Source organism: Corvus cornix, chromosome 5 (genome assembly GCF_000738735.6).
Source record: "Corvus cornix cornix isolate S_Up_H32 chromosome 5, ASM73873v5, whole genome shotgun sequence".
Taxonomy (NCBI): Eukaryota; Metazoa; Chordata; class Aves; order Passeriformes; family Corvidae; genus Corvus; species Corvus cornix.
The window spans coordinates 53,415,261-53,442,554 of NC_046335.1; the positions used below are offsets into that span (position 1 = coordinate 53,415,261).

Sequence of the window (27,294 nt, forward strand, 5' to 3'; positions counted from 1 at the left end):
TTTTCCCTTAAACAGAAAACAGGAAAGAAGCAAGATTTCTGCCCCAAAATCAGCAAGCAGAAGCAGCGGGAAGAACATCCTTGTTATTGTAGTAAGTTAATTATTATAATTATTGTTATTACAAGAAGTTAATTACAATGCAGTAAGTTAAATCCACAATGGGTGGTGTGATGCTGAGCACTGCAATCCCTGAAGCAGCAGCATCTGGCTCCCCGTGGCAGAGGGGACACACCTGAGTGAGGCTGCTTCTCCTGTGTGCACAAACAGCTGGTGCTCCCGCACAGCATCTGGGACTCAAGCACCTCTTGAACTAGCCCAGAGAAAGGAAGGAGTGATGCATGCCTCCCCAGGATCCTCCTTCAGGGATGCAAGCATCTTCCAGAGGAAGAGCTGCTCCTTCTTCGAAGGTGACAGGGAAGGAAGGGTGAGACGGGCCAGCCTGCCTCCAAAACAGTCTCATGTTTATACAGCTACACGGTGCCAAGCCCAGGCCACCCTGCTCACACAAAGCTCTGCACTGCTCAGGCCTCACAGCACAGATCTCTGCGTGTCTGGGATGTGACTCTGCACTGATTCCTCAGCCTCACACAAAACCTGACCCTCAGAAGCAGAGCAGGAGGCACTTGGAGATCACTACAAACTTCCTGTACCAGAGAAGCTGGTGCTGAAAATTGCAGTCATGGAGCAGTTATGCTGGTTTTGATTTCTTTAAACACTCTCTGCACCTTTATGGTCCACTAGCATCCCTTTAAATATTTTAAGAAAAAACCTGATCCCTCAGATTCCACAAAGCAGCTCGCTTGGATGCTCACTGTCATGCCAAAAGTCCCAGCAACCCAGCTCAGCACAGCACCATTATAATAAAACACTTGTAGTGGCCTCTCCCTGGAGGGATGCTACCAGCCCTGCTGTGGGGGAAAAGAGCAGTTGGCATGAGCTGTAGGAAAAGTGCTGTGAAAACAGTGCTGACACAAACCTGACAGTCAGGAGGGGACAGCCTCTGCCTCTCCCCTAAGGGCAACCTCACAAACAGCCCCTCCAAGGCTCCAATGTCATTGCCTGAGCAAGGCATTGACCCTCTCCAGGTCTTTCCCATGGACATGGAGTTGCACAGAGAGTGGGAAGAGGTGGCAAAAGTCTCTGTTATGGGTACTAGTCTCCACATGAAAGGGCTCCCAGCACCCAGCTGCCTTCAAGGTGGTCTGTGTTCCCTCGTTTCTGCCCCAGTCCAATCCTCTTCTATCGTGCTGGACAAACACCTGACTCCAGCATGGACAGCAGCATGGGATCAGCTGTGCCAGCCCTTTGGCTCCAGAACCCTCCAAGCACCCACCATCACACCGAGGTCAACCCACCAGCACGGAACGGCACCAGCTAAGAGAGGACCCAACTTTTAGCTTGCTTTATTAAAGCAATTTCACATGTTATCTGATACAAAAGAAGGTGCTGCCTAATGTCCAGTAACCATTCTGCCTGCTTAAATGAAGAGCTCTGTATTTGTTTTAATCAATACTGCATACAGAGTTTAACTAACCCTGTCAAAATTAGACTCGCTTTTTTTAATGCAATATCTACTAATTTATCTCCCAATACTCTTGCTCTTCATGGTTTGTTAAAAACAAAGATGTTCTGGAGGGAAGAATAAAAAGAATAATTAAAGAAGGTGGGTTTGGCTTTTATATGCTGCTAATTAATTAGAGAGTTAAATTAACCAAATAATAAGTACAAGATACCAAACTATCTTTCATAATATTTAAGAAAAGCATAAAGGGTTGAACAGTTTCCAGGTGTAAACACATTAAGATCAACATTGTACCAAGCCTGAATCTGGCCCCATTAGCTCAAAAAGGTAAATAGTGCATCCCCTTGCACAGATGTCAGAGCATACAGGCACTCCAAGTTTAAAGGACAGATTCTGCAGCCAACAATGCTCCACTGACATAGAGACAATCAATGTGTCCTTGATTATGAGGAGGCAAACAGTTTTCACTGCAAAAAATGGAGACTGAAAAACAAATCATGTGTTTTTATTTTATAAGTTCCAAGTTTGGGTTGGGTTTTTTTCAAGCCCTTTTGGAACACTGAAACAGAACAAAAATAGTTTGTTGCACAAGCATAAAACAAAGTAACTGCTAAATAAACATTTTAAATTTACTCCTATGTGTTCAGTTCTCACTCCCATTAGCCTTCAGGAGTTGGATGATTTCACTAAAATATCTTCCTGTTTTCTGGAAAACTGATTATATGGGTTTTGTCCAAGAATTGTGCCATAATGTGTTCCCTTTATTTCACATGCTGAATATCACTGCTGGAAAACGTACTGCAGCACAGAACGTAGTATATGCCAATGCATCCTGACATTCAAATCAAGACCACAAATTATAAACAGTTTCAGCAAATTGACTGGAGTGCCTTTGTTCCTCAGACATACATCTTCCTATTGCTTACAAAAGCAGCATATACTAACCACGAACGCTGCTATAGCCAGTACTGGGAAAGGAAGTTATTGAAGCCTGGATTTCCTGCTTTCAGCCCAAGCCAAGAACTGTGAGGCTTGTAGTGGTTTCAGGAACTGACTCATCTAATGATTCATGGATAAGATACTGGTTTTAATATATTTCTGATCATAAGACTCAAACTTCAAAACCAGTGATGCTTAATTTTTATTTTAAAGTAAAAAAAAAAAAACACAACAAAAAAGTACATGAATCAAGAAAACTAATATTGTCATGGGACAAACAGGCTAATAATTATAAATGTGTTTTACAGTGAACTCTGTTTGAATAAAAAAAAAAAAAAAAAAGGTGTGTTAAATGTCCTGGAAATTCATTTCAAGAGAATGTTGACATTGAATTAAAAATCCACTGTCAAAAACTCGAGTACTTTCATTGCAGTCCTGATACAGCTGAAATTCAAGTGGAGAGCCGCTGGGACATCAGTGCATTTTTAGATGTGCCCTTAGGTACAGGTAGGACTGCTCCACCCTAATCCATGAATCCTAGAGCTACCATTGTTAACGCACCTGGTTTCTGTAGCTGCATACAGAAAGGATCATCAAAGACTGGCTGGTAGCAAACACTGGGGCATTTGAAACAACAGAAAAGTTTTGTCTCAGGAGTGACTGAAACTGCAGTGGTCAATCCTAAAGCAATGACTAACTAACACTGGTTTTAAGTGCTCACACACACACCTGCATTTTGTGCTCATTCAGAATTCAAGCCCAGCCATCTTTATGCATTTAGTTCTTCCAGAGGGAAGCAGCCTTCCAGAGCATCCAAATGCTTTTTGCCCACAACACAAATCTCATCAGTATGCTGTAACTTGAACTGCCAGGCTCTTGCACCTAAAAAATAGCTGGTGATGGAAGCGGAGTTCTGCGAGGCTCATGTATGGAAAAGTACTGGTTTACTTTTTAATTTCTGAACTGCAAGCTGCAGCCACTCACACTCTCAGTGCAGCCTGGTGGGGACGGAGGGGGACGTTAGCATTTCTGTATTTCACCCTGTGCACAACTAGCACAAGGGAAAAAAAAAAAGAAAACAAAATGCATCTTGCTTGGAGGAAAAGAAAAAAGAAAAGCAAAGAAAAAACCAGCAGTTAAAACACTTGACAAGAAAAGGCCAAAGTGCACTCCGTGGCTGGCAGTCATTTTATGGCTATAGTCCTACAGCAGATTTACTTAGATGACGTCAGTGGCTCCAATCCAGCTTTTCTTTGGTAGCATTTACCACTTGCCTCTTGAAGCCTCCACTATGCTACAGAGCAGTAGACCATAATCAAAATTCCCTTTGTGAAATAGAGTTTACCTCAGGGCACAGAGGCATTGCAAGCTGAATTGCAGGCTCTTCACCCTGTACTGCATGCCCAGAAATAAATAACCTACAATACTGTACTCTCCTTAATACAGAAGAACCATTAAAAGCAGCCTGCTACCTAAAAAAGGGTTCTTTAATTTGTTTCCAAAATCTCAGAAGCCAGCATATTAGTTAATTTTCCAAGCAACCAAGAACTACAATAATTCTACTACCCTTTGGACTTCTTTGTATTGCTTTTAGAGATTTTGGATGATAAAGTTATTTATGGGTCACTGTTTTACCAGCAAAAATTATTACTAATGCTAGAGGCTAAAGTGAATCTGTATAGGAAGCTGCATATTTAAAACTGTCTTTCAAATGTGCCCCTTCAACTGCTTATCTACAGCTGCTCAGTAAGCATATAGTAAATATGCCAAGAAGCAGAGCAAGAAATTACTGTGCATAAGTGATGGTCAATTTAATGAGCAAAATGCACATTATTTGGAGCTGTGGATTTCCTATCACAAAGCAGTGGCTGAAACCAACAGAACACCAGTAAAGCCAAGTCAAGGAGATACCAAATAAAGTGAAACTTCACAGGCTCTGGAGTTTAACCAAAATAACCCCCACAACCATAAGAAATACGTATCTTATAGTACTAAACAAACATAGATTTGTTAGGTTTTAATGGACCCATCAATCCAAAGACAGCCATACTCATTATGAGTGGTAACTAGATACATTAGTGAACTGAAAATTGCCTCTCACAGTCGAGCACTCAGAAATAACTCACAGGGAAGATGCACACGTGCCTCAGAGAGCTGAAAGTCTCAATACCCTTCCTTTCCCAGGGTCTTTGCTTACCTTGCCCCTAATCACACCAGAATGAGAGATCACAGGTCTAGTCTGCAATGGGCCAGAGGCCAAAAAATGCTACTGTCACCCAACTGCATGAATCACATCATGGACCTGAACTCTAAATCTGAATTCAAAACAGATTTAAAACGTGGGGCGACCCCCAAACCGGCTGTAAGTGGACAGACACACACATTTCATGTCTGCAGAGAAACCAGAAGCCCTTTAGCAGCCTCAGATGCCAAGGGCAGGAAGCCTTTCTCATTTTCTGCAGGTGCCAATGTCAGCTTAGGCAGAGCAGCAAGGTGGGAGCATCACTTCACTGCCCATCCAGCTGGCTCCTGGGTGCTGTGTCAGCTCCTGCCTCTTTCCAGGCAGTTCATCTGGGTGAACATCAGTGAAACGGCAAAGAATGGCCACTGTTCAGACTGTCCATATTTCTCTGTTCCAAACGGACAGGAGAAAAATTTGCTTCTCTTTGACTTCTTTCCGTTGCTAAAAAAAGTGGTGTCAGCAAACAGATTCAGAAGATGATTGTAAATTTCTTTGAGAGAGAATCTAATCCTTTTCTTGGTCATTAAGGATCTGGACATGAAAGGCACGACAAGAACAAGTGGCCCTTTCTTTTCAATACCCAGGGCCAGGAAGGACTGGAAGCAGCAGAAACTGCGATGGGCAAAGGGACCCCACAGTGACACCATGTCCGTGAGCAGCAGCACAGGAGGCGGGATAAGGAGGACCTGCCAAGAGGGATTGCAAAAGGAGGGAAACAAAAAAATCACAGCGATCCAAAGGCAGGAGAGCTTAACCAAGTGCTGCCCAAGAGCAAGTATGTGTATTCCCAGGGAAAAGGAGGGTCCTGGCAACCAGGGACAGCTGTGGTGCCCTGCAAGGAACAGCGAGACTGAGCCTGTAGGGCAGGGGACAGAGGAATGTGCTGCAAGGTCAGAGAGCAGCACAGATCCAACCCTAAGGACACCACGGAGGCATTGAATGGAACACTGTAGTTATGGCTGGAGACCTCCTGCAACAAAATAATGACTCTCAAAGAAAGGCAGGGGTAGGGGGAAGATGAAGGAACTTCCACTGAATCTTCCAGTCTTCTCCAAGGCTTTCAGTTGATCGTGGAAAAAGCAGGGGAAAAAAAAAATCTTCAAAGATCAGCTGACAGCAGATGCAGGGACATGACTGGTTTTAAAGGTTAATTTTTTTGAAAGAATGAAGGTAAAACCAGGGATGTGGAAAATGAAACTGTTTACAGAGTTTTGCCTTTTTATTTTAAACTGTAAACCAGCTTCAGGACAAAAAAAAATATGTATGTACTCATAGTGGTGATAGATTAAGTGTGAATAAAATTTCCTTTCTCCCATTAATTATTGTCCCACATCACCATATTTTTTTAAATTGAGATACACATAACAAAAGCTTTAATCCCCTAAACCTCTATGAATTTACCTTTTCTTCCAACGTCTGTTCTGACATTTTCTCCCCTCAAAACCAAAATGTCACTCCTGAATTATAATCTCCCAACAGAAATACAACCACGTAAAAAAACCAAAAAACCAAACAAACCATGCCAGCTAATTCCAAAAATAAGCACCACTGTTCACAGCACCATGAGGTGAATGAATGGTGAGAGATTCCACCAAGGGAATAATTGTGATCTCTATAATGTTAAGGAATAATTTGGCACCAAAAATACCCAAGGCCATACTGGTTGGCGATTCAAACACGAAGCATATCAAAACACTACTGATAAGCTAAATTAACAGATAGCTTATCTGAAGCATATACTGGCCATATGGTGCCACAACTTCTGTTGCCTGTTGCTGGCATAACAATAGGCTACTGCAGTCTTAGACTGGAAGCACTATTTGACAAACTGTCAACAGCATTTTTATTTTTTTTGCAGAGCTCTAGGGCAATGGCACACTCGCCTATTTGCATTTTTTTTTTTAAACAGGTGAACAAAGAGTAAACCAGATGTCGACTTTAGAAATCGAGCTGTCTGGATCAGGAGATTTAACAGAGGCAAGCATACTGCTACAGCTCAAATCTAGACAATGAGCTTTTCTAAAAACACTCTGGCCTAGGGGAGTGGCTATTTAAAACACTTGGCTTCTTTTATTTCAGCACTATGGAAGTGAATTCTACTCTTAAGTGCCAGCTCAAATGAAGTCATTTTGTTTCACTGGGGCTTTCTTTGCATTTCAGAAATGTAGCATGTACTGTAGTAACGGAAAAGACAAAAAAATCGGGGGGGAGTGTGTGATGTGGAAACCAGCAATTTGATCACATACAAAAAAAAAAAAATCTTTGAAAGGACAATTCAAGTGCAAGTTACATGAAATTTACTTTTCTCTCTTAGGAAAAAAAAAACCAAACAACACAACCAAAACAAAACTACCAACAAAAAATAAAGCCCAAACCACTTCTGAGTGCTTTAGAAAGACCTGATATTTACAACCCCCTCAAGCTCCACAAAGACAAGGGAAACGGACCAGTAAGGACCATTTGCAATGGGACTTGAATATGTTACAGAAACACGTTCAGTTAATACCAAAAGTATAATGAAAGTTGTCTTCCTGCTTTATTTTAAAAAATTAAATCTTACTACTTGAGGACAAAAAAATCTTTTCATAACAACACAGCGATCTACTCAATCACTTTAAAAATTGACAAAATAAAAACTACTGTCAATCAATATAGAGTAGATCTGTCTATGAGATTCAATTATGAAAATGTGCTTTTAGCTGTGTTCCGTAGGAGTGTGAAAGACGTAATGAGAAAAAGAGATAACTTTCTGTTCTAATAATCTGTTCTGCTTTGATAGGCAGTTATGGGAACATATTTATTTTCTGACTTATACCCAGCTAAGTATGTAGCATTTTTAGACTATCTTTCCAAATTGTTCTTGAACATTCTCAGTTAAAAAAAAAACAACTCCTTTCATGTTAAGTTGAGATTGCACTTGAACTCTTTCCAAAAGCCAGAGCTGTACTGAATTATGATAATTAGAAAGCTGTGCGCATAAAAGGCAGCATAGTTGATGCATTTAAAAAAGTTCATGCCAGAGAATATAAGTTCAATATGTTCTCACATAATTAACATTTCCCATCATTAGCAGCAGTTTTCAGTTCATGTATCTGTAAAAACAACAGCACTCGTCATTGTTTTAGATTCCCAGTCAATAGCATTTTAATAGTTTTACACATAATCCTAAACTTTCCTTCCCTTCCCCCTCCCCGCACATGGAGATTTCACATTCTACCTCCTGACCTGCTAGCAAATAAATTTGGATTCTGTGCTCATGTGCTCCTGCTGCCACACAGACTGACTCCAACCCGACACTTTAGGGAACACCTAACAAGGGCTAGAAACCCAAGAAGGCCGTTGCAAAGCTCCAGCAGGATGCAGGGGGAATAATCACGTTGTTCCAGTAAACAGTGAGGAGAAGACAAAGAACAAGAAGTTGTAGGTGATACCTTCAACTGGACAGGAGCCAAACTAAAACAGGCTGTCTCTGAGAAAGCAGGCACAGGCTGGAGGAAGCAGGAAATGGGGTCACAGCCCTGCACCAACCGGGCAAGTGTCTGCAAACCCTTCACACCCTCTGCGGATTTCCACCGCGTTCTGGACGTATGTACAAAAATTCATCGAGCAAATGAGGGCATGAAGCACATGATGGGCTACTCTTTGAGACTTCCTGGGTAGAATATCTCCAATTAGTTGTTAGGAGCTGGATTTTGACTTCAATTGACATTCAATTTTGAAATTAATTTAATTCTGGTGGAACATTAATAACCTGATCCAGTATAAAAGTTGCTGAATCTGCATCAACACAGACAGAAATTTTGGCTTTACCAATAGCCAGATAAAACTCACAGTGATTGCAGTGGGATTAGGATTTCATACAAAAACGAGAGGTTTGTTGTATTAAATCAGAAAACAGCTGAATTTTGTGTGACAGATCTGAGGAGCAGATTTGAAGTTGCTGCCTCAAAGGACTTAAGTCTGCAACTTTTCACTCTCTTCTGTTTTGGAAGTGAGCAATCATTACAACCAAATACAAAATTATTCCAGGAAATATTATTCTATCCTTGTTCCACTTGCAAAAGTCAAAAGGAGTTTTGTCCAAGAACAGAGAGCAAGATATGGTCATAAAGTGGGAATTTATTGCAGAGATTTTTCTTCTAAAACTGTGTCTTCAGCATAGCTTAGAGTCAGTCAGCTTCACAATAAATAATGCCATTAATCTGTTCATATATCACAGGATGCAATTTAAATTATACAGCACTTTCACAAACTGCCACAAACCCTCTAACAGCCCTTGCTTTCAGAGAGATGATTTACCTCCTGAAAGTTCTAAAATTTTGTTGAGATTCCAATAATTTTTTAATAGTAAAGGGCTGCAGTTTAGGAACATAAAACACCCCTGCTCACGGCAAGCGCTAATGGCAAAGTGCAACACGGCGACACAACAGTAATTAAACCTCAAATCCCAGAAACCAGGACTATTTCTCTCATGAAAAGGTAGGCCCCTCTGATGAGCTGGGGACTTCAAAATCATTTTTAAAGGGCCAGTTCACACCCTCATTCCAGCCAAAGTAATCCAGCAACAGGCTGTACGAAGTTGGTGGAATTAACCTGAGTTTAGACCAGATTTCTAAAAAGTCAGCCCTCACCTCATATTTGCACATGCTATGAATAAGAGCCCGAATGGAATGAATGATCAGCTGTTAATAGAAATTTGCCTTCAAGTCTTAGGCAGATTACAAGTTAAGCAGAACATAAGCCCCGTGCAGAAATTTGAATAAGTGTGTGTGTCTAATCAGTATTCTTTTAAATCAAAGATGCCCTTCTTTAGACATCAAATATCACACTAACCATGTACATAAAGCATATGCTGTAAATATCTTAGTATTTGATCCAGCAAATATTTATTCCTATGAGTCATCCTGGTCACTTTAACCTGAGTAAGGATTGGATCCAGCAAATATTTTCTTCCTAAATAAATGGAATCACTACAGAAAGACAGCTTTTAAACCATCTCTGGAGGGGTACAGGATTAATAGTAGTGACATGAAGGAATACCAGATAGAATGAGTGATGTGTATATATATGTATGGTGTATATCCAGTAAGAAACCAAGTGTTCATAACAGGTTTGAAGGAAACCTTCTCCCAAACACATTCAGAACTGTACAGTAAATCTCCATGTTTTGGGCACCTTCTCACCAAACCAGATTACTTCTGGCGAAATTCTTCCAACAGTGTAACCATCCTAATTTACAGATTGAAAGCTGACAGCTGTATCATAATACACGACTGCATATTTTTACCTTCCCCTTTTTTTTGAAGTGAAAGACACCAGTATTTCTCTATAGCTCCAGAAGTTTTTATTCCTGTATTGCCTGTATCTTACCTTGAAGGTTTGCTTACAATACTATCACAAAGGCGGCTTAAACAGAAAGAAGGCAGAAATGTTTTTTTCCTCTGCATGTGACTCAACTGAACTTTTTCAGGCATGGACAAACAAAGCCTAGAAACCACTTTAACGATATCCAAAGCCACTACAGCATCCAGCAGCAACAACAACAAAAAAACCCACTGGTTCCAAATGACACCAAACACGCTACACACATGCTCACACATCTCCACACATCACCACGCTCAGCTGGACACTCACGGCCGGGTCCACTTCGTAATTAAGTTTCTGCTGTTCTTTTCTAGCTGTTTAATTAAAACTCCTTTAAACACACTCTGTCTTTACTAAGACTCCTGTCAAATCAACATTTTCCCTCTGCTTCACTGCTTGCATACACCCCACTCAGCACTGACTAAGAAACTGGAGAATATAAAACTATAATTTGAATCTCAAGAGCTGTTGTTACACTGCCCTGGCTGAAAAGGCCAATAATATTTACTTCACCAAAGCGGCGTACACAGAATTGATGCTCCAAATATACCGAACGTGTTTAGCGATAAAGTACTTTCCAAAGGTATTTCTAGATTGCTAAGAAGAAAAATTGAAAGAAATCCTTTGCATCCAAAATTTCTGCTTGGTCAGCTGATAAAAACCTGGAGCAAATAAAATGCAGAATTATCCCTACTGGTATAGAAAATGCCTTATGACCTAATTAAACACCAGTGCAGTGTGAAAAGACATGTTTTACCACAAAGGTGAAAAAATAAATGCACCTCTAAGTGTTTACCCTCAATGAAAATAATTTCAAAAAGTTGATTTTAAAAACTTGCAACTTCAGAATGTGACCCAAACATAAAATCTTCAATTTTGTGTTTCAAGAACATCCACTGTATTAATTCTTGTATTTCTATTCCTAGATAAAGGATGCATGTGTGTGTATATAAAAATATATATATTCACATACAAACAAACATGCAAGCTTCCCTCCCACTCCCAGAAGTAATTTAATATACAGGTCTGTGTCATTTTTAATAGCACCATCTTACCATCAGTACAATCTAATATTCTGTAATGGTATTCCCCAACTATTTATAGAGATAGCATACATCATACATTACAGACACACATTCCCAATCTAGGCTTGTAAGAAGAATCCTACATAATTTTAAATTAATGTAATTATAACCATTTTTGTTTTCATATTCAATTGCAGGTAGCACTTAGTTATTTACATGAATTTTCCTGTTAGAGGCATTCCCACAGAGATTTCCATATTAGATGTGCTGCATAATAACCGAGCATGCAGCTAGGGAGAGCAGCATGTTATCCATACAGCTCCCAGCTTTGCCATTACCCAGGTCAGACAGCTCTGTAAAACCGCTAACTGCCAAAATTGCATTTCTAAACTTTATCAGCACGAAGAGAAAGCAAATATGCTCCTGCTAATACAGGAATACAGCTGCATATGTACTTTTTCTCCCTGAGGCTCTGCCATTTAGGCTTACCTTTCTTATAAATCCTATTTCAAGTCAGAAAACACCAGTACAATCTGATGTTTCTTGGCCTTTCTTGCCTAGATGGTGTTCAACACGGAACAGTTAAAAAATACTGGGAGCCATTTACATTCAGAGAGCGCAGGGCAGAACTGCTCCCTAACTTTCCAGCACTTCTGGAGGTCACTTTTCATTTCTTCATATCAAAGGCAGGCACTTGTTTCTAATAAGTTAACAACTCTCCTGAGAAACGTGGGTGGCTGGTATTTCATTGTTTCATAAATATTTTTATACTGGTAACACCATTCAACTTAAAACAGATTTCAAGAGGAGAAAAATCACGACTAGGACCGCGTTCAACAGAGGTAGGAGCGCAAACTTTTTTACTTGGTGAAAACAGACATTATTTCCCCCCTCCTCTCGCTTTATTTCGCCTCGCTGTTTTTGTTTGGTAGTGTGGAGGGGGCCGCTTTGTTTTAATTTGGGTACAAAAGCCGCACTGTATAACTTTTCCCTCCCCCTTGGAAGTGCACTTCCTTTGAAAGCGCTCCTCTGCGAACAAAGGCTGCCACCGGCCCTCCGCACCAGCGCCGGGGACAGCTGTGCGATGGAGCTCTTCAAAACCTCGCCGAGAAAAGAAAAAAAAAACCCTGCGGTTCCTACCGAAAGGAAGTTTTCCAGGGACAATCTCCTCGGTGTTGCTGTAACTGCGACTTTGTCTTTTTTGGATACAATGTTTCTGCTGACTCCCGAAAATTTTCCACTTGAATGTGCAATTAACCAGCAGCGGCGGCAGCAGCAGCTCTGGAGAAGGAGAAGAAGCAGCGAAAAAGGACATTCCTTCTTTCATCTTTTAGAGGAAAATAAAAGAGGGGAGGGAGGCAAAACTGGGGGCAGCGCGGCGAGCGGAGCTCCGCGCCAGGCCGGGCCGCCCGGGGATGGCTCCTGAGCGCTGCGAGCTCTGCGCCCAGCCCGGGGCTGCTCGCGGCTTTCCTGCTTCCCCGCGTTAAAAAAAAAAAAAAAAATGTGAAAAATGCCAAGGATCGGTGCGCGCGTGTGCGTGTGTGCGGGGGGAGCCCGTGTGTGTGCGTGTGTGAGTGCGAGCGGCGTGTGAGCGCGCCGGTGCCGGGCGGTGACTCAGGCGAGTAAGTGGAGCGGCGGCGCGGGGGAGCGGAGCGGGGCGGGCGGCAGCGCCTGTTGCAGCTCCGGCCGCGGCCCCGCAGCGGCACAACTCCGCGGGAAACTACTTCTGCCCCCGCCGCGGCCCCCGGCCCGCCTGCCCCGGCACCTGCGGGGGCGCCGGCCCCCCCGGGCCGCCCCCGGCCGGGACGGGCCCCCCGCCCCGCCGCACAAAGCGCCGGCGGCGTGCGCGCCCGCGGCCCCCTCTTACCTCCGCGCCGCGGCCCCCTCCGCGCACCGCCAGCGCGCCGCGCTCCGACGGCAAAACTTCGCCCGCCGCCCCCGGGCCGCCCTGGCTATTTATGGCCCCGCGCCTATTTTTAATCCGCCGCTTGACTATTTATACCGCGGCCGTAGGTTGCCGCGGGCCGGCGGACGGAGCCCTCGGAGGATGAGTTGCTGCCCGGCCGGCGGCGGGGCGGGCCGGGCTCCCGGCCGGGCTGCGCGGCGCCAGCGATGCGAGGAATGCGCGGAATGAGGGGAGGAATGAAATGAACGCGGGAGCGGGGCGGCCGCGGGGCGGAGCGCGGCCCGCCGCCCCCTGCGGCCGCGGGCGGGCGGGCGGGGCGGCGGGCGGGGCCTCCGCGCCGCGCTGACCTCATAGGGGAGCCCGCGGGAGGGGACCGGGCCGGCCGAGCGGGGGCGGCCGCGGGACCGCGCTCGGCGGAGCCGCGGGGCGATGCCGTCCTGCGCGCCCGGCGATGGACCGGCGGCGGGGTCCGCAACACGGCGTGCGGTGCCGTGAAACAGAGTTCCAAAGGATGCGCTGGACAGGGCTCTGCCATGGGGTCCAGCTGGGGAATGGATGGGGAGGCTCCCCTGGGAAGCTCAGTGTACCGCACTCACATCCAACCCATGGGTGCCCTGTAAAGCCCTGTGCAAACCCTCACGAATCCCTAAGAAACGCAGCTCTGTGTCCAAAAGGCCAGCACAGCACCCCAGGGCCCAACAGAGCCCCAGAGCATGGGATGAGAAGACATCGCACCCCAAGCTGACATGGACATAACACGGCCCAGGGGTCCACAGTCTTCACCCACAATCCAGATCCTGACCTTTCTCATAAAACTGTCCCCAGATTCAGATTGTGCAATGCCAGTTTTGCACCACTCCAAATGAGTGAGCCTAAGTGCCACTGGACTGACTATCTGTAGCCTTCTTGTACTTGTGCAACCCATCCCCCAGAAACACTCCCCAAGCACCATCACAGGCACGTCTCCTTCAGTTAACAATCCACTACCTTATGGAAATAATTGCAGGGAAGGCACAGCTGTTGTGCTTGTGAAAATTCATATTTGCATAAGCAAAATGGATAACTGGACACCTTGGTGTTTGTGAAATAAATTGCCTGTTTTGATGTGCAAACACACATTTCTACCCACCTTTGAAAGTTTGCCCAGCAGGGCTGTGGCGTTTGCAGCTATCAGGAAAATCATATTACAGCCTCAGAAGAACAAGGTGTCAGTGTCACCAAGCAGCATTTACATGTTCACACGGCATGTAAGTTCATGGCATGCTGGTGGAATCCTCAATAAATGCCCTGTGTATTACTCGGTGTGACACAGAGAAGGGATGCCCAGCGTGTCCTTCTGTGAATACCAGGAACACGCTTCTCCCGGTGCTTTCCCTGTACCAATCTTGTGAGACAGCCATGCTGTTAACAGACATCCTTGTAGCCTGTGACTGACCCGAGAGCCTCTTGAAAGGGAGCCACTTCAAGATGACATTGTGGTTTACAGGGAGGCTGCAGCTGGTTTTTACCTTTGTGGACCAGGCACGGAGTGTGTATGACAGGCAGTGCAAGCAGAAGGTGCAGGGTTCCCACTGGTCACACTCATGACACTGACTAAAACATTCCTGCAGGGAAGTGTGCAACAAGTAGCAATATCAAGGTAAGCCAAATTCTGAGCAGGTCTTGGTCAAAGGACTGTGAGAATGCAAAAACGAATGTATTTTAGGGTATTTTTTCCCCCACGCCATTCCATACTGGCTGAAAAATTTCTTCCCCAAAACAGGCTACAAGAAACCCCTTCACACATGCAGAATTTCTTTTCTCTTCCACTCCTTCTTTCCAAATAGTTCTATTAATATCGTCTAATAAGTGTCTGAGTGCCTGCACAATTGGGAAAATTCAATCACTTTGCAGATGTCTGCACAAAAGCCATAGTCTCTTGAGTGCACTTAGAGTTTACCAACTCTTTTCCGAAGTTGGAACAGAAAAACAGGACAAAACATTGCCCCCTAACATCTATAACATAGATTTCTTCAGTCACTAGGCTTAAACTCCCTCATCTATCCTCGCTGCATGCGCAGAAATGTGAAATGTCTTTAAATTAATGTGGGTTTTTTTCCATAAGGCTTGCAGAGGAAGTACCAAGAATATTGACTCTTAAATTCTGTGCCTGTGCAGGGCCCAAAAGTTATCACAGCTCTGTACATGGGAAGGAAGAGTAGCATATCTTTGGACAATGGATAAGTAGAGTTTGGAAACCTGTTACCTGTAGCAAATTCTCACAAATGAAAGGGATGAAAATTTTGCAGGATCATGCTCTCCTTGTGGAAAAGAAAAAAAAAGAAGACTGTTTCTGCAGCCATCATCGTGGATCAGACAAATCAGACTCAAACCAGGTTGTAGCTGTTTGCTGTATGTACAGACAGACAGTTCACTAGCTCTTTCGCAATTCAGAGTTCAGAATTGTGGAAGAATAATTAAATTTACCTGATGCCTGCATATTTTTCTGTTAACTGCAAGCAGCAGGGAAGGCTCACACTATTCTATTTCCGAGGTTCTGAAGCTTTTTATGTTAGTGTCCTTCAGAGGAAGAAATACTCCCATGGAAGAAAGGCAAAAACAAACGTCTTGCGGAGGACTGGAAACGTTCCACTGGCACAATGTAAAAGTTCTTCCACAATCCACAGTTTTCAACTCAAGGCTGAGTCCTGACAATATCTTTCTCACAGACAACTGTACATACCAATTAAACCGCCAGAACTGAGGCCAGGATGAACAGCAAACCAGTGTGGTGACTAAACCACGGCCCTTGCTAAGCACAGCCAGCAAGCTCCAGACAAAACCAGTGTCCTCTGAACAATGAGGTAGGGAAAGTCTGTCAAGTATTGATCTCTCTTGCCTCCTGGCTCATATATCCTGGAGACTGTCATGTCATGCCATACCACATTGGCAGTCACTTCAAAAAATACGTACCTGGAATGCCTGTGAATATCTGACAGGAAAAAGTGGTATACTGGGGAGAGAGAGGTCTGTGCCTTTTGACAGATGGTAAAAACAGCCTCAGTATCAGCCAGCCTGTTCATCCAGCCACCCTCTCCATACAAGGGGAGGCTCTGGAGGCCCTATGGATAAAGAAGGAAGGTACATTGGCAGCACATTCATAGACAGAACTTTGATGAATTGCCTGCCCTCTGTTTATTGATGAATGGCTTCTCCAGGCACACAGGTGCGCTGAGAATTACAAAAGCTGGAGAAAACAAAGGGACATGGGGACAAGCCCAGGCAGGGGCATTTCCTGGGGACAAATGCTTATCTCAGCTAGAAAGGAGACATACAAGTGGGGAATATGGGAAAATGTGTTAAGAAAGGGAAAGAATGAGATTCAAGAGACAGACGCCAATAAAAGGACTTCAGGGAGAGAGATTGGGGAAAGAGAAAAGACAGAGAAATTAGGAGAGAAAGTGAGAGAAATTTTTGAGACTACAGACAGAAGACAGGAAAAATGAAAAAAAGTTTAAAAAAGGGTGATAAAAATGGAGAAAGGAAAAGCAGAAAAAGAAAAAGAATTGATGGGGCAGAAAGAACAGCTGAAAGGAAACCAGCTGGGAGAGCAAGGGAGACTGTAGTTTAGGAAAAGAAAAAATAGGAAGTAGTAGAAACAGGAGACAGCAGTGAGGAAAGGGAATTAACTTCACCATGAAAGGAGTAAGGTAAGGAAGGATAGAAAGAGCAAGCAAAAGAATTAGAGAATAAAGGTCTGCAGTAAAATCAAGTCTTGCGTTTGTCAGAGAAATACTATTTAGAGTGCAAGTCCTATTGAGTCTGGGGCAGAGGCAAGTGTGAACACACTTAGAGATAAGGTGGAGGCTGGGCTGTGCTTTACGTACAGAAACCACTTTTGTCTTTATTAATGAGACCGCTGATAGCAGGGGGCACTAGGTACAGGGACCATGGCTTACATATTTCAGCTCAGCCACCCAAAACCAGATGGTGCCTTTAAGTCTCCAAGAGATGAAACAGCACCCAAAGATACAGGGTTAACAGAATTCCTTGCTTACTCTAGGAATAAGTGAACTCTCATCTGTTTAGAGAGCACTGGCAGATGAAAACAAGACGGACTTTGCAAATTCTAGATCCAGAGCCCATTTTGGACTTGGAATGAACCTCAAAGCTCAACAACACTTGGAATCAGTGTTTTGGTTACAAACACTGAAAGAATTTTAAAACTTTGTATTTGGATTGCAGTTCAGATTAGGAAAACCGCTAATCCCAGGAAATGCTTAAAGCAGTGCATAGATTAGGGTTAATCTATAGTGTGCAAAGAATTAAATATCCAGATCAATGTGCTGCTGAACATGCCAACAAAAAAATGCTGTGGGGATGCTGTAATGTAATGGAACAGAGCTCTCCATATTACAAATCCAGCTGCTGAGCTTTGTAAAGCAGCAGACAGCGTAAAGAATGAAAACAAATAACAATTTAATAATGAATTACAATAATTGAGTCGAGAGGAAGCCAGGACATGAACCACGGCCTCAGAGCCCAACTGAGTTAAAATAGAACAGAGAGTGGAAATGTATAATTTCAGACAATCCTGGGTGCTTATTTCTAAAGGTGAACTCAGAGCTTTTTAAAATGACACGACCAGAGTCCAGGGCTGTGTATTTCTCCCACTGATGAAATCACAAACACCAAAATGGTGTGGCTCTCGTCCTGCTTTAGAGCAAACAATATAGGCACAGCAGCCTATTCCTTCTCCTGACAGCAATAATTCCTAGTGCCACTGATTGAAATGAATTGCTATCAAAACCACTGGTGTGGTTGGGCTTTAATAAATATATTTTGCACTACAAATTTTGTGATGTTCCCATCATTTTGTGCTGGCAGAAAAAAAAAGGAGAAAACAATTCCCATTCAAATTCCCAAAGTATCTATTTGATTCATAAAAATATCAGGTTTTTGAGCATTTCTCAGCCTGCTTAATATTCAAATGGCATAATTTGTTCTCTCCCTTCACTTTGGCCCAGATTTCTAATGGTGTTTAGATGCTTGATGTTAGGTGCAGGTATTTTTAGTCCTCTTCAGTATCTAAGTACCTAAGTTATTTTGGTTTCAATGGAGTTTAGGTGGGTACCTCTTCTGGGAATTCTTCATGCTTATCTAGACACATGAATAATAATAATAATAATAATAATACAAATAGCAATAAAAATAACAGTAACAATAATAATGAAAGACACCTTAATGTTTATCTTAAACACCAAAGTACCGTTAGAGGCTTCCTTTGGCTCATGCTTGAAATCTACATCCAAAGAATATTTCAAAGCACTTAAAAGCACCATCTGCTGCGAGATCGGTTGCCCAAGGTCGTTCCCAAGCATCCACTTATCTCACCAAAATGACTCCACAGGTGACTTCTGCAGGCAGAGGCATTCTGCCATCTCAAGAAATGGAAGATGTTTCACTAGAGAAAGTGCCAGGCAGTTTCACAGGGACATGATGCGATCCTGTCACACCAAGAGCAGCAGATACAGACTTCCCTGGCTGCCGCTTCACCTAATCCCTGGAAAGCAACATGCTAAGGGAGAGCTTGCCATACATGAGGAAAGGCTACCAACAAGTGACAGTGTCTAAAGTGAAAACAAGCTGTCCCAGACATGGAAGAATTGTTTCACAGCCCTTACCCACACAAAACCCACAGTGTCACTGGAAGTTCTGATAAATACAAACCCAAACTTCATGCGCGTGGCAGGGGTACCCAATATGTGAGCAAGGCAGGTAGGACAGATTGGCACACTAAAGGCCCAACTGGAATACAGTTATCCTTATTTTGCACTGATTTTTCCATTTCTCCACTCATAATGCATGTAGAATCACACATGTTAAATAAAATTTAGAGAAAACAGAAGCGAGAAGGTCTGAGCTCTGCAGAGGCGCTAAGGGCAATGTTGCTAAGAGGGAAGAAGTCAGAAGATATCTGTCCTCTTGTCACACACTCTTCTATGTCATCCGTATAATGAGACTTGCAAAAAGTACCTGAGTTTCTCCTGCTGCATTATTTTCTCTTTTCTTCTGCTCTAATAGAATACACACCAGTTCCAGACACCTGCAAAGCTCAGGGTTTGTTCAGAACAGAGCAGGGGAGCTGAGAGAGCACAGCACCAGATCTCAGGCAGCACAAACCCAGTAGGATTCAGTCTTTCTATTTTTGAATGGGAAAAGGGGGGGGGGGTTGGAAAGAAAGGGACTCTTACAAGACTACATTCCTATTTCCCATTAAACTTGACTTTTTAGATGTTCAAATGAGTATAAAAGGAAATCTAAAGAGAGGTAATGCATTCCTTAGTGCGACTAATCCTTGAAGGCCAGGTTTACATGGTTTTTTGGTAGTAAAATTATGAAGACTAATTTGGAGTTGATTGGTAATGAAAGAAGAAAAAATTTCCAAAAGTTGCTGGGAAACCCTAATGGTGTATGGGTATGTAGTTAGATGGGCTCAGTTCACAGGGATGAGAACCACTGAAACAAGTTTCTGGAATGGCTATTACAGAATTTGTAGTAGTAAATATCACCATGTAAATCCCGACCTTTCCTCATCCTTCCCAGGGGGAACCACAAATGCTTTTCATCTAGCCGGTATTTCGGAAGACAGTTTAGAGACAGGGGTAAGAAAGAGCCAGCTGAAGATGTAGGAGCCACTGAGGCTGGGTGGTGCTCTACCCCATCAGAATAGGATCCCCACTTTTCATTTCAGCATCAGACTGTCTCTTCTCTCACTGCTTTTTCTGTCGTGTTCCAGAAATGACAAACACTAACTGGACTGACAGTGTTAAATGAAATTAAAACAACTGTTTAATGCATTTAAAATTCAGAGTTTTGCAGCTTTGCAAGCTCTAGTGGATAGAGTGGCTGCTATGAAGCTTAATCCTGATTGCAAATGCTCTCTTTGTTCTGGCTTTGTTGCTCCTATGCTCATGGTGTGTTACATCCCATCGAGAGCCAGTCAGGACACACTGCCAGTGCTTGGAGTGATCCATGCAAGTGGAGGACCATCCCAAACCAGTGTCCTGCAGGAGGAGCAACGCCTCCCAAACGTGGGGGAATAGCTGTCCAGTCTTCATGGCCAGGTTTTGTCAGAAGGAGGCCAGGGACGAGCACGAGTCCCACTGGTCAGTAAATGCTCCCAGCCTGGGGCCGTGTGCTCTGCCCACAGTGGTGTCACAGGTTCGTGGGACACACACACCTGTGAGTCACAGGGCCTGTAAATGCTCATTAAAGAGCTGGGTAGAAGTGTCAAACAATGAGATGATGTAATGGACAAATGTTTATCACAAACATAGAGAATCCTGACCTCATTTCACATGTGATTTCATCTTAGCTGACCTCACAAGCCCAGTTACTCTACCACCTGCACAGCCTTGTCTGTTTTATGCTTCTTTTACCCTCTAGATCCTGAGGAAATGAATTAATTTGTTATTTTTCATAATCAGTCCCAGATGGATGATAACTGTCAGCATTTTCCAATTACATAACAGTTATCATTTTCAAAGCACTTTATACACATTGAGCAGTTGATCCTCACACCACCCCTGTGCCCTAAGCATTAGAATTTCCTTTTTACCAACTGGAAAATGTAGTGGGAGGTCAGAGCAATCCTCACAGTAGCTAAGGTAACAGCAAATCTCTGTACCATCCAAATACACCTGTAGCACCTCAGAATTTCCCAATGCAAGCACATACACCACACTGCCCTCGAGTAGTTCTTTTTTCTTTCTTATTTGCATATAAAAATCCTCTCTGGTAGTTCTTCCAACTTTTTGGTGTCTGGTAGAGCTGAAGAGCCAAGCTCCCAACCTGTTCCCAAGTCAGCTTCCAAAGTATTCTAAATGAGAACAGCTTCTTTGTGCCCTAAGATATTTTATCCCACATGTATTCCAGGTACAATCAATAGTTTTAAAAAGTTATCTTTCTAATTTATTCACTTACTACGAGGTCACAGAGTCATCTAAATTCCTTGTGGGTACAGAACTGAGGTTCACTGAAAATCAGGCCCCAGCTGAGCTTTAGTGAATTTTTAAAGTAAGCAATTAAATGGCTTGTAAAAGAGAGGTATTTCCAAACTGACATCAGTAACTCTTGGAAAGAACTGAAACTCAGAAGGGCTGTGTTCTCAGCTGCAGCAGAGCATTCAGCACGTTAAACTCCTTCCAAGCACATACAAAGGGAAGTAGTTTGATTTATTAATAATAATGGCCTTACATACATAGCTGTAGGCAAGTGAAGGCGTTTGAGTCACTTTTAACAGCCAAAGGCAAGTAAAGAAGAAACCCTGGGTAGTAGTTAGACAAAATTAGAAGCCTGTAACCCCTTCCTTGGGCACTGTTTCCTCCTCTAATCTTACTAATCCTCCTCTTGTCCATACTAGCAATGAGTAGTGGTACCTGGCTGAACTCTGCCTGAACACCACCACCTGCCACCCCTCAGCACAAAAAGGTTCTGTGAGCCAGCCCACTGCTTGTTTGAGTCATTCACACAAAAAAATCACCTGAATAAAACCTTAACAAAAGCACCATTTTTTCATGAGAATACTTCTTCCTTCACTCCTTTTTAAAATGTTTTCTCTGTACTGGCCTAAGTGACCCCAGACGTGATGCTCTTAAGGATAAACCTCCCCTACACTCAGTGTTGCAACCTTGACTGACGCATTTGCTTTCGTGTTTGACAATGCTTGGGAAAAGGCAGGTGCCTGAGAACGAGACTCAGCACAGGCAAATTAGAGGTACCAGTACCAGCTAAAAGGGAAATCCGTAGGAAACCAGTTAGAGGCCTGCCTTCTGTCAGCACAGACACTTGTTCGGCATAACAGGAGCTGCTCTCCTGCTGTGACTTGGACCCCAGTGGCCTCTGCTGAGGGTGGGTGTCTCTGCTCTGCTTTTCAAACTGGCAGATGGCCTCTGTGCTTTACAGAGAGGAAGAAGGGGACATTGCCATTCACTCCCTTGCAGCAAAATAGTTAAGCTTCAGTCCACTCAACACTGAAGGAAACTTAAGTTTAATGTCCTCCTCTGCCTGAGATAAATCCACTCCTCCAAACCTCATGGAGGGATCACTGCCTAGCAGGAGGCTGCTCTGTGAGAGAATAGTAGGTTCTCCTTCAGAGATACTATTTGCATTTTACTGTGTTCCTTGCAGAAGAAAGCAGTGGGTTTCTTCTAGAATTCTCGGCAAGATTAGTGGATATTATATCTGTTAGCGGATATTTCCCTCCAAACCGGGAACTGAAATGGGAAATAATCTCCCCTTTCCATGAGACCAGGAGCATGGCCACCAGTGTACCTCTCAAAAAGGTAAGAGGGCTCCATCAGTTGTGTGGCCTCAGCATAGCCCAGGAAAAATTCACTTGTTGGCTTCATCTGGACGGGAATTAGACATTAATGTATCTCTGCATTGTAACTCCTGCTCACTCTGCTCCCTTTTGCAATAAAAGAATTAAAAGTTGAAAAAGGGCCAGAGGCAATGAGAAATCTAAAGCCAGTTGGAAGGAACAACTGCTCAGAAGGAGCACTCATTGACTTTACATTTTCAGTCCCTAGGCTGGACTCCTTCTGGCCATGTGTTACAGCAAAACAACAGGGAAAACAAACTTGCATGGGATCGAGTTGTTTTAGTAATACATCAATATAAACATCCTACATATGAAGCACTGCAATACCTCTTTGTTCTGTTTTCTCTAGGTGACTGTTGTCTAACCTGCCTCATTAATTCAGGCCAGTGGAAAACAGTAAGTAAAAACTGTTTGTTTGAGACATGGGCTTGTTCTGCTGCCCAGGTTTGAAGGGTTTGTGGCTATTTCCCAACATCTCATGAGCATTGGCTCAGAAATGTGAGCCAGTTGCAGTGGCTTAGCAAGGCAATGCACATCAGCTGAACTATGGCTGCTCAGTTATGTCAGAGCTTTTCATGGCATCCATGTGAATCCTGCAAACAGGGTATAAATCTGGCATCCAGGCTGCAGGACTGGGGAGGGACTTCTATTTCTGCTTAATTTTTAATCTCCAAAAGCATGAAAAGATCAATTAAAGTGTGGCAAATGGATGACACATGCTGTGCTCTTCTACAGCACCACCATTAACAACTGATGGCTTATGTTATTGGTGAGGAGGGGAGTTAAGTGATTAAAAAGCTAATTTACGTCTCTTTCTTCAGCGTGTGACTCAAACCGGTTTTGCAATCAGTTACAGGTTAACTAGCCAGGGTTAGGCAGGGTGGGGCCTGCAGCAGATTGCAGAACTGGTTTATTCCATTCACAGCGCGAGAAAACATCCTTAAGAATAGGCATTCGAGAAGAAGACCAGATACCTTGCTGTCAATTATGGCGCGTCATGCAACAAAACAGATTTTCAGGCCCCTCAGCTCTGGGTGCCTCGCTGGCTGAGGCGCTGCAGCTGCAGAGCTGCCGTGCCCGCAGCCCGGGGCTGTGCTCGGGGCACGCCCTCACCTGCAGCCTCCTGTGTGTGCCAGTGCAGCGGGTTAATACATCACCATCACCCATCACCCATCCCACTTCGTCCCGGCCAGCCGCCTCGGGGCACGGGCACGGAGCAGGGCAGCGCGGGGCTGCTCCGCAAACTCGCGGCGTGCGGCTCTGGAGCTGCCTGGATATCCACAGGTGATTCCAGGTAGGGAAAGAAATGGAAAAGACCTGTCCTGTTTTCAGCAAAACCAGAGAGGGACTGCAGTCTCTTGTCTCCTGCAGGGCAGGGCAGGCAGAAATGCAGGAGATGAGCTGCAGATTTACCCGTACAGCTCCATGTGGATGTGGGATGTGCCGCACAACAGGTAAAGCTCTCCTTCGGTGCTAAACTGAGCAAGACGCAATGCACAAAGCACGAGGGAAAAAAATTAAATTACTTCAAAAATCTGTTGTGTATGTGTTAAAATACATGCCAGATGGTTTCAGAATCTTGCACCCTCTCTTGTTATCAAGGCAGTTCTTTTTATTATGTCCAGACAATACAAATGTTGGCATTGTACGTACAACACTCTCAGAGAAAAGATGAAGTATGTGATCTACTTTTCTTTATGCAGCCAATAACATCATTGTACTTAGAAGTTCTTCCAGTCTATAACCTTAGAAATGCCATCAGAAACTGAGAACCCTGCTATCACTTGCATTAGTGGGCCTTTCATATTGCTCCAGCAATGTAAAAAGGTCCTAAATTTTAAGTTAAAAATGCACTTTATCTAATTTCACAGCTATCACAGAGTATTCTGAGTTGGATGGGACCCACAAGGATCATCGAGTTCAACTTTTATGTGTAACATTATCATATTTGAACGTTTGTTCTAGTGAGACACCAGAACAGCCTGACTGGTGGGCCAGAGGAGCTTCCCTCACGGGAAGTTTTTGGGAAGTTAGGATGTGCGTGTGCCAGGGTGGTCTGGGAGTATTTGATCCTACCTCAGTGCAGGGCTAGACTGAGTGATTTTCTGAAATCCCTCACAGTCCTACAGTTCTAAAGGTTTCTGGTTTCTTAAGAGACAATTTCTTTGTGTGTCAGTCAGCGCAGTCTGGTTTTATCCCCAGGATACTGATCCATATTTTTGCACAGGCTATCAGCTTCCCCACTGCAGTAGTGAAAGTTAAAAACTGCGTTCCTGAAATTGGCCCATTTCCTAACAACATACCAAAGAAAAGTACACGGAAAAGGTATCACACATCATCTAATTAAGACTGCTTCTTCTGTGTTTGCTACGGTGTTAACACATTTTCACTTCTCGCTCCCCCAAACTGTCCAGCCCAGCTGAGTTGTGAGCTGTGATTCTAAGGACATCCCACTATTGTGCTTTAAAAAAATGTAATTAAAGATTTCTCCTTTCATCTATAAATTCCCCAAAACTGTTTGAAGCCCTGCTCTGTCTACATGGCAGGCTGTTTTCTTTTTCTCAGAAGATGTCAGTTTTAAAATGAGGCTGCTGCCTTTGGTTCTGAGCACAGTAGCCCCTATTTGTTTCAAGCAACAACTGTTGGGAAGGCACCTTCGCAATGACTCTTAGTGAAACTCCAGATTTAACAGTATTAACATCTAGACCAAAATCAGTGAGATCAAGTTAAGTGTTAATCCACAGCTCTCCTGTCCCTTGCCCATGGAAGTGGGCAGTTTTAAACCAAAGGTGTTCAAATGTCCTCATGCTGCCCTACAGAAGAGGCATGAGAATACCCTCGCTGGAACCTACATTGCAGCAGAGAGAGCCAGGTGAGCAATCTGGCTTGGGAAATCCCTCAGTGGTGTCCCAGAGAGCTGCTTTGCAGGGTAACCAGGCCATATGGTGGTCTGGGTTGCAGTATCAGGGACCTCTTCAGTGCCAGTGTAGCCCAGCTCCCAAGTTTCGACATTGAAGAAGAAACTTCAGTTTGTGTGGGCATTACTGCCAGCCTTTTGTAGTGCCACATTCGTGCTAGAGGCATCAGTCCCTAGGGAATCAGAGCAGAGCTGGCATTTCCCCTCCCTGGAAGGGAAGTGGAGCAGCCCTTGGTCAGAGCTGCACTCTGGGTGACTGAAGTAATGAAGTTCTGCAGTCCATAGCTTTTCACTGTGCATTTCCTCCCCAAAGAGTCGCAGGCTGGTTTACTGCAATCACACACAAATAGGTCTCAGTGCATTTCTTAGTGGTAGATACTAGAAAAAACCCCTCAGATAATTGTGGAATGCTCTGGTGGAACCTGAAGAAGCGTGGCTTTATTCATGGCTTTGGGACTAGCTGGAGGCTTGACTTCAAAGGAATCTTTTAACCCCTTTGTGTTTCAGCTTCCCTCCACTGTAGAAGAGGGGTACTCACCTGCTCTGTGCTACTCTCATGCCGGCATGGGCCGAGCTCCTTCTGGGAGCAAGGCTGGCCAAGCCTACTGCTGGCCTCCCACACCTGTTCCCTGGACAACTGGACAGCTTCAGTTCCAGTGGCAGCCAGTACAAGACCTTTACCAGCATCCTATCCATGGAACAAGCATGTATTTTTATTGTTGTCATGACTGCAGCTGGCTGACAGAAATCCCATAAAGCCCGAGGCTGTAAAAAATAATAAAAACATTTAACATTACAACAAAGTTACTTTGATACTGTGTGCCAGGCTGGCATGGCCAGAAGTGAAGCATCACAAACACCAGCACTACTCATGCTCCTTCCACTCATGGAGAGGCTGGGGCCACTCTGGACAGATCCCTTGGTCCTGACACCACCTCAGCTCACACCTTCCCAGAGAAATCCTCAGCCAATCCTGCCCTTCCTCCACTCTCAACTCAGGCTACTTCAGTAGCTCAGAAGTGGCTCTGGGTTGTGCTGCTCAGCTCCAACTCAGAAACTGCACTTGGTGAGGCAAAAGATGCTTTGCCAAGACCTCATGCTCTGGACCCTCTGCCCGTGTAATGGCCATATCTGATCATTTTATGGAAGCCAAGGTCCTAATTTTTAAGCTGCTGCTCTGCAGGTCATCATTAGAATTGATCTGCATGTCTTGTCTTGGGATTTTCTTTTACAGCATGTGAAGTATTATGAAAGTTAGCATTTTTCTAGGGCAATAAAATCTGCCTTTCAGAAAATTTATAATAAATATTTATGAAAAATAAATTAGGTAAAGTTTAGCTTATTTTAATTTTTATGACTCCTCTGGATGGCAGGACAGCTGTATTGGCTGCATAACATATTTTTTGGGGTTAGAAATATATAGCCATCTGTTCAGCTCATAACAAGTGTTAATAGGTATCTCAAGTTTCAGTTCAAGAAATAACCATCTTAATAAATAACGTAACAGCAAGGAACTTGGGTTAACTGATGGAGACCTAGCTGTAGCAGTAGTGCATCTGTTTGAGTTACTCATCACAGAAATATCCAGGTACAAAGTACTTGGCTAAATGGGACCCTTTGCTAAGAAGCATTAAAAAACTGTATTTCCTGGAAGTTTGTGACTGAGACTAAGAAAAAAGACAAGATTTCCAGCTTCATGTTGGCACTTGGATACATTTTAGAGAGATGAGAGATTTTTACTAACCATTTACTTACCCAAGCTTCATCAATTTCTCCTAGGACTTGGTGGCACAGAGATGGCCCTTTAGAGAACTTCAGACCCAGTTGGAATTGCAGTTCAGACCCCTAACTCTAGTGAAAGAAAAAAGCCCTTGCAAAATACATGAGTTAAGACCACCATTAAATTAATCTCAAATCGTACAGCCCCTGTAGGACAATATCCTGCTTAAGTGGTCTCAGTGCAGACAGCAGTCAGCTCTGAACTTGTTCTGAAAGGTGAGTTAGCACTGGATGGT

At 43.8% G+C, this 27,294-nt stretch overlaps 2 protein-coding genes across 5 annotated transcripts in view; one reads left to right on the forward strand and one right to left on the reverse strand.

Moving 5' to 3' along the window:
- TEAD1 (TEA domain transcription factor 1) overlaps positions 1-12,334 on the reverse strand; it is a 152,528-nt gene extending 140,194 nt beyond the window's left edge. For all 4 annotated transcript variants that reach the window (XM_010405303.4, XM_010405301.4, XM_010405302.4 and 1 more), the window contains exon 1: positions 12,233-12,334. The gene's annotated coding sequence lies outside the window, so the exon portion shown is untranslated. The remainder of the gene's footprint in view (positions 1-12,232) is intronic.
- Positions 12,335-22,297: 9,963 nt separating this feature from the next.
- On the forward strand, positions 22,298-26,213 carry LOC109950979. The gene is made up of 4 exons (XM_020584572.2): positions 22,298-22,324; positions 23,313-23,656; positions 23,734-23,816; positions 25,787-26,213. The coding sequence occupies exons 1-4, from the start codon at positions 22,298-22,300 to the stop codon at positions 26,005-26,007; spliced, it is 675 nt and encodes a 224-aa protein (XP_020440161.2). The 3' UTR covers positions 26,008-26,213.
- The last annotated feature ends 1,081 nt before the right edge of the window (positions 26,214-27,294 follow it).

Bases quoted from the DNA above. Each gene is read 5' to 3' on its own strand.
- LOC109950979 (XM_020584572.2), top strand. From the start codon at position 22,298: ATGGCCACCAGTGTACCTCTCAAAAAG. The intron at 23,657-23,733 runs GTAGGGAAAGAA...TGTCTCCTGCAG, and splicing joins ATATCCACAGGTGATTCCAG to GGCAGGGCAGGCAGAAATGC. The intron at 23,817-25,786 runs GTAAAGCTCTCC...TTTGTGTTTCAG, and splicing joins TGGGATGTGCCGCACAACAG to CTTCCCTCCACTGTAGAAGA.